The 13,200-nt window shown below is 35.4% G+C and overlaps 1 protein-coding gene and 1 pseudogene across 1 annotated transcript; both read right to left on the bottom strand.

The window, feature by feature from the left end:
- Positions 1–1,141: 1,141 nt before the first annotated feature.
- Positions 1,142–2,132, bottom strand: LOC102518897 (olfactory receptor 140-like). Its single transcript, XM_014566923.2, is given in 2 exon segments — positions 1,142–1,896; positions 1,899–2,132. Coding segments are annotated over 2 exon segments (927 nt in total). The 5' UTR covers positions 2,098–2,132; the 3' UTR covers positions 1,142–1,168.
- Positions 2,133–8,954: 6,822 nt separating this feature from the next.
- On the bottom strand, positions 8,955–10,174 carry LOC102506179 (annotated as a pseudogene).
- Between the last annotated feature and the right edge of the window lie 3,026 nt (positions 10,175–13,200).

Raw genomic sequence — 13,200 nt, 5'->3', positions numbered from 1 at the left:
TTTCCTGTTGACAATTTATAATTTGCGCCTCACTTATCTTCTCACCTCTCCAATGAGCCCTTGCCATAGCCCTTAAGACACAACCATTGGCCTTAATTTCCCTCTTCAAATCCTCCCTTTTGTCTTAGAGTAGAAACTCAACACTTCTCGTCTCCTTACCTTTGGTTTACTCTCATCTATCTAATAGCCATAAGGCAAAATGAACCACATAAGATTTAGTCTAGATTCTGTTATAATGTTTAATTCTTACCATCAATTGCAAACTTGATCATTTTAATAGATTAAATGTTAGTTATATCATCTTCCAAGCTTTGACATTGTGGGAAAAGCTTCTATTTATTATGAATTTTTACAAACATAAGCTAGTAAATGGTCACCAAAAAGAACAGGTGTACAATGCTCAAGCATAACTATTTGGTAAAATTATGGAAGAAATAGCCCCAGATGAGCAGTGAATTTGAGGAAGGGACATCTGTTTGAAGTAATACAAGTTGGTGTGCTGTAATCAGAGAAGCTTTGACTTATGAAGAGTTATGTAATAATGTAGAATGACCTGGTATTTCCCACGTGCATAGAGGAGCATTACAGGTGTCATCTGCTTTCCTGAAGTTTGTATCATGGAAAAAAGCCAACATTAGTATAGTAATAGCTTTTGTTTTCACAAAAGCAGAAGTCCTCTTCAGATTTATTTCCATTAGTGAAAACAAGCCCAAATGTAGGTCTTTTGTTTAAAAAAAAAAAAAAGTGGTGTAATGCCAACTTTTGGAAAGTTAGGAAATCCTGTACTGTTGAAATAGATTGTTATGCCTATGGCAAAGTCAGTTTCATCCAAGTAACATATTTATAAAGAATTTAGTAAAGTAGCAGTGAGACTCTGCAGAAACACATACTATAGAATCATCAAATCAAGGATTTATAGATGTTCTCTCCATTGCATATCCTGAATCTAGGTACATGAATGTTGAAGCCTTAATAAAATATATTAAAAATTATTAAAAGCATCAGCAGAGGTACTAGCCATGTTTTACATACTCAATGAGTGTTAGTTTCTGAGCTTTAGTTTTTCTGTCAATGATCTGCAAAATTTGTTAATTTTCTTTCATGTTTTATGGTAGATATAATCATGTATAATTATATAAATCCTCACTTTCTTGGCATGATGAACAGCCTAAGTTACTCTCCTCTTCAACAAACTCCTTATGGCATTTTTCACCTCAGTGTTTCTCACTGTGTAAATGATAGGATTTAACATGGAAGTGAGGATTGCAAAGAACACAGTTACCAATTTGTCCACAGAGTAGGTGGTCACAGGACGCATGTAGGTGAATATACAAGGCACAAAAAAAAAAATCACCACTACTGCAAAGTGGGAGCCACATGTAGAGAGGGCCTTGAGCCGTCCTTCAGAGCCATAGGACTTCAAGGAGCTCAGGATGACTATGTAGGAGATGAGTAACATGGAAAAAATGAGTAAGCACGTGCCCCAACTGTTCACTGCCACCACCACTCCAAGCCTGTAGGTGTCACTGCAGGCAAGCCTCAACAGAGGAAAGAGATCGCACATGAAGTGGTCAATGACATTGGGACCACAGAAGGGCAAGTTGACCATGAGAAGAATCTGCACAGTGGTATGTAGGATTCCCCCAATCCAGTCCACCACCACCAGGAGCTGGCAGAGTCCCTGTTGCATGATGGTCGTGTAGTACAGAGGCTTGCAGATGGCCACAAAGGGGTCATAAACCATGATAATGAGGAGGATAATTTCTGATCCTCCCAGGAAATGTTCTACAAAGAGCTGAATCAGGCAGCCACCCCAGGAGGTGGTTTTCCTCTGGTACAGTAAGTCAATGAACATTTTGGGAGTGGTGACAGATGTGTAGGGAGCATCTATGAAGGTAAGTAAGTGAGAAAGAAGTACATGGGAGCTGAAAGTGCAGGGCTGAGGGAGATGGTGATGACCATGAGCAGACTGGCCAACACGGTAAATAGGAAAACGAGCAAAAAGACAACGAAGGGTATTTTCTGCAAGTGTGGGTTCTGTGTGAGTCCCAAGAGAACAAATTCAGTCACATTGTTGGGAGGCATAAGGAGGTCCATTCAGCAAGTAACACCTTCTTGGGGCCTGAATACCTAGAAAGAGATAAAGAGTGATACCCATTAATCATGAAAGTATCATGGTTTGAATTTCTTGGTACAAAACCAGAGCAGTCACTGTATCTGTGGAACATTTCTTTGCCTCAGTGCTTGTTTCAATTCTCTCTTACTTCCTCCATGATGTTTCCATCTCTTCAGACACCCAGTACCTGTCACCTGTATAACATCAATAGGGCAACTTTTGATGAGTCATTTACTGAGAAAACCCTGGGCTGTCCTCGTGAGATCTGGATTCTCCTTCTGGCTCCAGCTCCATGTGACTCTGCTAACTCATGTTTGTGTCCCATGATTCTGAGCCCTCCTCTGTGTCTGTGAAGTTAGAAACTGTTATTCTCAGATGGATCTTGTAAGCTGAAAGGTGCAGCACACAGGAAAGAGGTATTCCCTCTTCCATGAGAATTCACACTTGAACCCTCATCTCTAACTGTGGGAAGAAAGACATAATGAATACATATCTCCCATAAGCAGGCAATTTAGGGAAATGTATGTATATAGTTGGCAACATGCTCTCCCTGGTACCTACCAGAACACATAAGCTATTCAGGTGTATTTCCCCACTGCACCTACCACAGTGCCTGGCATAATGTCTGCCCTGCCTGAAACCTGTTAGGTGATGATGAAGTGCTTGGTGAATTACCATTCTCCATGGGTGAGAATATTCCTGCTTCCCCAGACCATAAACGTACCAGGAATTCAAGTGTTCTCACCCTCCTGCTCTGTTTATCATTGCTCTCTACTTTATGAGAAACATAAATAAACTTGTGAAAGGAAGCTGCATTCCAGGTTAATAATTTCTGGCATACTTTATAAGGTAAGTATCAAATAATTATTACCTATAGGAAAGAGTATATTACTGGGTCATTTTACTTTCAAGGTAATTATAGTATTTGTTAATTAATTTTTATAATTCTTCAAAATTCTGTTCCACATACAATTTTACATAGTCACATTCAGTAAATTTACAGCTTTTGTAGAACTGGATTGAAAAAAACATCTTGCACAGGTGTTCAATACAATAGGATCTATCAAGCAAAGGAAATCCTTATTTCCAAAGTTTTAAAAATAGAAATTTAATGTGGAAAATAGAAGGAAATAGTCTGCTGGATAAGATGAAGTACTATATATAGAGAGAGACAAACACACATAAACTCTAGTACTTACTATAAATACTTACTACAAATTCATTCATTCAACAAATCTTAATTGGATACTGACTGTGTATGTCAATGTAAGTGTGTTCACATAAAGTTACAAAAAGTGTCTCTCTGAAGTGCCTTTAGTAATCACTTCCCTGACATTTTATTATCAAAAAGCAGCAGCTCATCCCTTCATGATCTAAATGACCTTCCCACCACTTTATGTTTCTGCTGCAGACATTCTCCAGCCTTCTTCTCCTGTCTTCCCATACCATCCATCATTTGTCATTCCTGATTGTAGGACACTGCATTACTAATAGAATAGAAATGTGAGGACATAAATTTCCCAAAGAAAAGAGAAAACATAAATATAATAAAATATATTCTCCAAAAACTATTCCTTAAAAAAAAAGATAAGTGGATAAAGAGCTTTATTTTCAAATTATCCAAGATGAAAATTGTACACACATGTAGAAAAAAGGGCAGCAGCTTCATTGCATTCCCTTATTCTCAGGTTGACTCCCCCAGCAGATGAGAAAAGAGTTTACATAAAGTAAGAATTAGACATAATTAATAAAACTGACTTAGACATAACTATGAAAAATCAGAAATTAATTCATCTTTTTCCTATGACTCCACAATACTCTTTCTAGGAATAAACCCTAAAGGAAAACATTTTTTAAAGGGAAAAATAATTTTTTAAAATATGTTCAACAAAATTATTGAGAGCTGTGGAAAATTTAGAAACTACATGGAATGTTCAATATTAGAGAAATGGATAATTAAAGTATACTGCATCTCTTTGAATAATGTGTAGTTTTAAACACAGGTGTTAAATACATATCAATGAGAAAAAAATACCTCAAAATATTTTTACTGCCAAGTTGGTAATATTATAGTTAATTCTAACTTTCTTAATGCTTGAAAAGAGATTTATAGTTTAGATTTGTGGGGGTTATATGATTTGTAAAATCCATTACAGCTCTATGACTATACAATTTCCTGGAAAAAAAAAATCTCACCTATGATGTTGTCTGACATAGCTCCATGGCCAGGGCCCCAGGAAGCTGATAGTTCACCAAGAAAGTTGTGAAGTAGAAAATGCCAACTAGCTCATCTCTAACAAGTGTGTTTGCTGATATATAAGTGGCACCTGGATAAGACCTTTCTCTTGAGCCTTAAAAGTGCTACCACATATTCCATTTGTAGTCAAATTCTATGATGTTTCTTAGTTGTGGCTAATAGGACCTCAGGAGTATTTCACCATCATTAGCAGATCTTGCCAACAACACAATTATCTCAAGAAAGGAAACTGATTTCAGAGAACTCTTATAGTATTCCTCTTTAATTCTGAGTTTCACCCTTAAGTCTACATTAAAACAAAACACTATGACAAGAGAAAAACAAGTTAATTACTTATATACTTTGCTATTTGATAGTAAATGATCTTAAATATGGAGTCTAAATATTTAATATTACATAAATTAAACACTTAGGTGGATAACTATCTGATTTTTAAATTTTTATTATAATATTTAATTTTTAAGTGACCTACCATTCATGGTAACCATAATTTTTAAGTATTATGTTAAGATTAAGTGATAATTATGAACCCTATTATAATATTAGCACTTCACAGCAGATGAAATGTACAGCATTTCTTCAAAGTAGTTGTTTCATGTGCCAATTCTGGAATTAGATTCTCATGACAATGATAAAAATAATTCCATTCTCCAATTATATTCAGAGGTGGTAAAATGGATTTATTTCAGTTATTTAAATTTGATCTCATAATATCCCTATGGAGTAGAAAAAAAGTAAGCATCAATATTCACAATTTATAACAAGGAAATAGAAGACAGAATCAGAATGCCATTTGCCAAGGCAAAATAAGACGCTAGGCCCGTAAATTCTGGGCCAGGATCCTTATCTTTAAGTTATTGTTTTACAAGTGGTATGACGTGTTTATGCTGCCACCAACGTGAGGCATATTATAATTATTTACCAAAAGAAATAAATATTGATCTTTGAAATTATTTTAATCAATTCAATTCAATTCATTAATTTCCCCATTTACCATAATGACCATATGTTCAAATATGCTTGCTTTCATAAAAAGAAAAACAAATTGAACATAACTTTGGATTGGCTACAGAGAATGTGGTCATTATGAGCAGCACGTGTTATGAAGGAAAAGCACTTAAGAAAACTGAAACTACATGACCAGACCTATTTTGACTGGACACATTAATATTATAGGGCCATAATAATATCTGTGATGGCAGATGCCAAAGACGGTTTGAATGAAGATTTGAAACTATCTAGAGGGTTATAAGGAATATGGTTTTCCTTCAGTGTCATCATGAAAATGTCTTGAACTTGTCTTTCAACTCTGGAATGAAACCCAGAATCAGATCGGAGAGTTAGCATGTACAAAGTCATCATTCCCAACCTCATAAAAGCTTGACATCTACTCATAATGGCCCATTAAGTGGTCACCAGCCTCACTTAAACAGTTACTGTACTGGGTAGAGGGATTGCTTTAGAAACCCAGACCCTGTCTAGCCTAGCTCCCCAAGCTCCAGAGAGTAGCATGGAATGGAAAGAGAACATAGTTAGGTCTAAATCAGTGAAGGTTGTTCATGAAAATCATTTTCAAAAGAAGAGTCCCTGGAGCCACACCAGGAAAGTCTTTTCCAAAATACAAATCCAAGGACAGAGGGGTTTAGAACTCCAGAAAGACAGCAACACAGATTTTCAAACTTGAAGAAGGGTAAATCCAAATGAAAGCATCAGAAAATATATATGGATCTTATCACAGCTGATAATTAGGTGAGGAATGGTTTGACCTTCAATAGGTTTGGGGACTAATTTCACAAAAACCAAATATCCACCAAAGTGTTCTTACAACAGCTTCATGCATTTCACTAGGTAGAAGAGCATGTTCTCAAAATAAAGAGGCACTCAAGAGCAGGGCTCACGTTGCCTTAGTCCAACCCAGAGAAAATTTTATCCCAAAAGGATATCTCTGCAGTTGTTTACCAGGAATAGAAAAGTTTGGGTAGGTGGACTATGGTCTTAGAACTCTTCCAATTTTACTTCTAATTAAAGTAGAAGCATATATAATGATATTTATGATAATAAAATATTGGCATGAGCAGAATCACAGAACTTGGGAGCACCTTCCAACTTACCTAAGTAAACTACTTATAGAAATGCAGAAATCATGTAAAGGTTATGGAATATGATGATGGCATACTGTGACATAAAACCCATATCTCCTGATTCTGAAGCTAGTTTTCTTATTCTCCATCATGTTTTCACAACCCTAATATGTTTGCTAAATATTGTTGCATCATGGAGTCCACTGAATTCTTCAACAAAACATGGTACTCATGAAGTGGGAAGCTGAATCTTTCTGTTAAAAAAGGAAACTGTGAGTATATCTATGACATATACACATGTGTATTTTGGTAGCATACTTCATTTTTGAAAAGATTCAAAATTAATTCACAACAAAGCCTTATAATTTAGGTAAGTTTTTAGCTGAGAAATATTTTCTTGATGAACTGGAGTAATTAATCCTCTGTATTAACAGGTAAAGACAACATCAATAGTATGGCGATGAGAAATTTACATTTGGGTTTCAGATAAGTTCAAAGCTTTTTAATAACATAAAATATTTTCTTTCATGGTGTATAAGAAGAGAAGAAATATGCTACTTTTTTATTGTATAAAAAGAATAAACTTTTGAAGATACCTAATTCAGCTTCTTACAAAGATATTCAAATCCTTCTTCAACATCTTCTGACAATTGGTCCCCAAGCTTCTGTTGGAGGACATGCAGGCACAAGGAGCTCCCTAGTATCTGAAACACTGTGGTAAATTAGACATTAGGCTTATGGATATACCAACTGTACAAAATAGAAAGTTAAGAGATAGAGTAACAGATATATAGAATTTTTATATAGTGGTATTGTAAGGTACTGTAAACAGAATGACTATTCAATAAATATACTGGAAAGTTTTATTTATCCAAATGATAAGCAAGGAAAGTGTATTTCCAATTCACACCATAGTTGAAAATGTATATCTCATGTGAGTTAGAAACGTGAATGTAAAAGGAAAAACTTTATAAATTTAAAGAGAATTATCTTTTTAAATGCACAGCATGGAAGGACTTTGAGAAGTACATGCAGAGATCTTTCATCATGATTCCAGCTTCCTCATCTCTGCATCATAGCGTAGGTGGGGAGTCCTTATTCTCAACCTCATTCACTCCAGTAGTCAGGTGTCAGCTCCTTCAATTCTAATATTTTTGAAATATTTAAATCACTGTATTAGATGTCCTTCAGATTAAATTTCTAGAGTACTTTTTATTTCCTTCACTGAAGAATAAATGAAACTTTATTCGATAATGTGTCTGGCATTTATTTAATATTTGTCAAATACGTGGAGGCATTAATGTTGCTAAGTACACTAAATGAATCAAATTACAAATTGAGAAAAGGATGAAGACATATTTTATGCCTTAGTATCTATGTTGTGGGTTGAATCTATCCAGAAACATGTAACACCAGAGCCTTAAAAAAATTATGTCTGTATATAGCATTTGATCCCCAAAAGTGCTATAGAGCAATTGTAAGCAGAAAGACGCCTTTGATTCATCAGTGAAGTCAAGAATGTATAGTTTATGGAGAATGAGAAAAACATTGTGTAAAACAAGATCATCTGTACCCTAAATTTTAAACATGTGTTGCATTTAAAAAGGAAACCCTGAACCCAGACAGTTTAATTTAATGTAGGCAGACTCTGGAGCTATATGTGATATGAATGACTTAAGTATGTATTTCAACTATTGGAGGAGGCCTGTTGATCCAGATGCAAAGAACTGGGTTGAATAATTTAATTTTTTAGTCCAAAGTGTATCAGAATGTACAAAATCAACCATATGCTACCATCACAGTATAAATTTAACAAAGTTGATTTCTTATGGATTTATCCTCAGCTATGATCATGTGCTGTGAAATTTTAAATTACTTAATTTGACCAGGACATTTATTTTTACTGTTAGATTAACATTTTTTAGCCATTAGAATTTTTAATTTAAAAATTTCATTCTCTTTGACAAAAATGGGGCAAGTTCTATTTGGTCATATTGTTCTGTACCAGGGCAGTGTTTGCTCCAGAAAAAGAAGTTGAAGTAAAACCAAAAAACTTTTGTCACTAAAGAATCTTAATACAGTATGATTATTGATTGTACTAAATATGCCACACTGATGAGGGAAGTTGAGAGTAGGGGAGAATGTATGTGTGGGTGGAGAGGGCTATATGCAAACTCTCTGTATTTTCTGCTCAATTCTGTTGTGAACCTGAAACTGCTCTAAAAGAATAAAGTCTATTAGAAAAAATGGGCAGTATAACAACAACCAGAAAAAAAATACAGTATGATTACATATTACAAGAGATTACATTACAAGAAATTAAACCTATGCAATTCATTTGGTCTCTAAGGACTATAAAACATTCCATTTAGATAAAGATTAATTTTATAGCTGTTTCAGGAATAAGTAGTCTACATAACCCAAAGGAAATGATTTTTTAAGTGCAATCATTGATAATGAAAGCATTTGCCGATTCTGTAATAGAATGAATATATGTTCTTCATGAAGGATACAGCCCTCTTCCTGCTAAGGTTACATTTTTATTCCAAAGTTTCCTCATAGCATTCTTCATTTCTGCATTTCTCAGGGTGTAGATTAAGGGGTTCAACATGGGAGTTAAGAAAGTTAAAACCACAGTCATGAATTTATCCATGGGAAGGGTAGAACTAGGCCTTGCATACAGGAAGATACAAGGAACAAAGAATAAAATGACCACTGTCATGTGGGATGCACAGGTGTAGAAAGCTTTGGGATTTCCTCCCACACCATGTACCTTAAGGGAGTGTAATATGACCCCATAGGAAACTAAGAGAGTGAAGAAGACAACAGTGCAGATTGCCCCTCCATTAGCTATCATGGAGAGTCCAATGAGGTGGGTGTTGGTGCAAGCAAGTTTCAATAAGGGGTACATGTCACACACAAAGTTGTCAATGACATTGAGGCCACAGAAAGGGAGCTGATGAATGAAGAGAAATTGAACCAATGAGTGCAGAAAGCCTCCAGTCAAGGCCAGAAGCAGCATGAGAACACATATCCGCCTGATTCATGATGATCAAATAATGAAGAGGGTTACAGATGGCTACGTATCTGTCATAGGCCATCACCACCAGAAGAATGACTTCAACACCAGGAAACAGATGATCTATAAAGACTTGAGTCATACAAGCCTGGAAGGAAATAGTCTTTTTATCATGAAGCAAGTCAGTGATCATTTTGGGAGCAATGGCAGTAGAATAGACAGTATCTATAAATGATAAATAAGCCAGAAAAAGGTACATGGGGGAACCCAGGGACTGGCTGGCCACGATGGTCACCATGATAAGCAGGTTGCCCACTATGATCACTGAGGTAGATGAATAAGAAGGGGACAAATAGAACTTTTTGCATCTCAGGGTTCTGTGTGAGCCCCAGCAGGATGAACTCAGTCACATTGTTCCTATTTTCCATGGTGATCCAAAGGTGTTGATCGGGTGTCAGATTCTGCAAACAAAAGGGCCAACAATGACTTGGAGAGGATTGCAAGCTTTCTGTCAAAATGGTGATGTCTTACTGCAGTGTTTGCTCCATGAGGGCTCACACAGAGTAACTCTTTAGAAAGTGAGACTTTGGAATCTCCTCCCACAAGCACTCCATCCAATATCACAATTTCCTTACTTCAACTGCAGCGATGAGATGTCAGTATTCTAACTGGGAGGCATATGTGAGTGGGCATATCTGAGAGATGATCTACCACACAATAAGAAAGCTGCTTTCTCCAGAATCTCTCTCACAGAGATGGCATTTTTTTCATTTTATTTTAATTGAAGTTTGGTGATTTTACAATATTGTATTAGTTTCTGGTGTGGAGTGATTCAGTCATACATATACAAACATACACATATTATTTTTCGTATTCTTTTTCACTATAGGTTATTACAAGCTAATGAATATAGTCCTCTTTTATCTAAATTTTTATTGAATTATAGTTGGTTTACAACATCGTGTCAATTTCTGGTGTACAGCATAAGGACTTTGTTGTTCATCTATGTTATATATATAGTAGTTTGTGTCTGCTAATCCCAAACTTCTAATTTATCACCCCCAACCCTTTTCCCCTTTGGTAGCCATAAATTTGTTTTCTATGTCTGTGAATCTGTTTCTGTTTTGTAAATAAGTTCATTTATGGCATTTCTTTTTTTTAGATTCCACCATAAGTGATACCATTCAAAGACTTCATTTTTGACTTTATATGTCATTTCTTTTTTCCCTGAGTGTGTTTTGGCCTCTGAAGTCCTGCATGGGAACAATCCCATTCCTAATACCTTCACTTACATATTTATGTAAAGCAACGCCCAGGCACTGTAGCATAGAATCACAGGCTGATGTTTAGATGGATGACGTTCTGAGTTACTACAAGCTCCAGAAACAGGGGAAAAAGTCACCCATGTCAGTGAAGAACCAGGCACATCATGAGTTCTCATTAAATGCTTATTAACCTCTATTTAAGTAAAATGAATTTCAAAACTATAAGAGAGCAACTGAGCAGAGATAAATGTATAAAATTCTTCCCACCCAATAAAGTACAATGAAAGCAATATTTTATTTAAAAATACACACACACACACACAAACTAAACTGACATTAATTGCAAATTAAATTATTGGAAGAAAAAAACAGACAATACAAATCTCAGTGAATGGGTACTACACAGACATTTTCCCTACTTTCCAAAAGTGTTTAGAATTAATTATTGCTAGCAACAGCTCAATTAAGAGTGCCAAAATAAAAATTTTAGGCAGAAACATAGTCTAGTGGAAAGAATTGTATACCCAAAATCTACAAATACTTTAATTTTGCTCAGGCATCTTGGAAAAATCACGTCCCAACTCCTATTCTTATTGAAAGGTGATAGTCTTTCCAGATGTGTGAGTTTCTGAATTCTTGTCATTGAAACCTTTATCCTAAGTGGCATGTGAACATTTTTGCTGGTAGTCCACCTTTATATTAACCAGGGTGAGTTAGTATGTATTGAAGGTTATTTGGCTATTAAAGTAATGAGTAGATTAGACTAGTTATTTTGTTCATTTTTTAAATTCTTGGTTATCTGAGGCTGTGTGGAATACAGGCCATTCATTCTCACTTGTGGAAAATAAAACTTTGTGGGGTCTTTCAGATATGATCCACGGCAAATTTTACATGTAATGTGAAGGTTACTTCATTTTGGCAAAATTATTTTAAATGTGCCCCTTTGCAGTGTCAATTTACAGGCTGTCATTTGTGGAAGGGCAGGAGATTTGTGCCTCTGGCAAGCCAATTTGTACTCGAACATCAGAGAGAGAATAAAAGTGTAGGAGACAAAAAATGCAACATTACTGAGAAAAGGCAGATCGGAAATGGCAAAGATCTTAAGCGGAATAAAATAAGCTTTGAAATTGGTCAACAGTTTGAGTTGGGGGAACTTGCTGAGTTGGGACTAGAGGAATTTCAGATTTCCTGAGCTGTAGATTCATATATGGATTAGAGGGTAACTCAGCATTAGCTCCAGGATTTGCCTCTCAGAATCTTTATACTTCCGGATCAAAGGAAAATGAGAAAATCAAATTCTCAACTTTAAGATGCATGAGTATGAGCTATCAGTTGCCTAAAGGAGTTCCATCTTCAGGGCTCTGGATGTGCATTTCTTATGCACCTAAATATCTCCACTCACAATTAGCAAGCTGTACCTGCATTTATGATGAAAGTTGAATACCCGCCTTCCATAGGAATTGTCCGAGCATGCAACAGATAATGTCTAGTAGCAGAGCCTAACTCTTTGACATGTAAGTACTTACAACACCTATGTGTTTATAGCTGGTTTTCTACCATCATATGTCAGGTCTGTTGGGATGGTAAACATGTGTTTTTAATAATTGTATCTCCAGAATCTGAGCATGCCTCATGTATTTAAGTGACCTAATTATTACTCTAAACTGTTCAAAACTATTAACTCAACTGGAAATGATACAAAATTCCAAACTTCATCAATATTGTATGTTGTTAAAAAATTAATATATCTGCTTCAAACATTTGTGAGATTCTTCAAATTTCAATGAGAAATGGTAAATCTTTAAAGAATTCTCAAAATGTAGATCATGGTAACTATCCCACAATGACAAATAAAATAAGGTAAATCAAGTAGATCTACACTCTGCCAAATTCAACAACATAAGGTGGGGAAGCAAACCACTTTGGTCTGTAAGGTGTGAAATACTGGAAAACACTTAACAACCAGCAAGATATTAGAAACTAAAGACTGAAATTTTCAGTTTCATTGCAGATCCTTTTGAAACATACGATCACAATTCCTGTCTAACCATGTTTATATTTAATTGTTTATATAGTGAAAGCTGTTTCCCATGTAACCAATAGCTTTTTTTTAATGAGTGAGTAGTGACCATTAAGATGATGTAGCAAAAATTTTGAGATTCTAATATATGCCTAACTAGCCCTTTAGATTTTAAAAAGATAAATTTTAAAGAAATATCACATTTCCCAAGTCAATTTCTTCATAGTAAAAGAAAATGCCAACACTAAACCCTAAGTATGATTGAACAGACTTTGGGAACAGATACTCAAAAATATCTATCAGAGATGGTAAACTACCTGTCTCAAACATAGTCTTTGTCAGTTTTATTTTGTTCTGTTTTATAAATATTGCCAGGGTGGCCCTTAATGGCTGCAGTGTATTTTATGAAAACTCAAGTTCTAAATTCCAACTTGGAATTTGA

This window comes from Camelus ferus, chromosome 36 (assembly GCF_009834535.1).
Source record: "Camelus ferus isolate YT-003-E chromosome 36, BCGSAC_Cfer_1.0, whole genome shotgun sequence".
Classification (NCBI taxonomy): domain Eukaryota; kingdom Metazoa; phylum Chordata; class Mammalia; order Artiodactyla; family Camelidae; genus Camelus; species Camelus ferus.
Note: the sequence above shows the minus strand (reverse complement) of the source record. Positions and strands in the feature narration are given on the sequence as shown.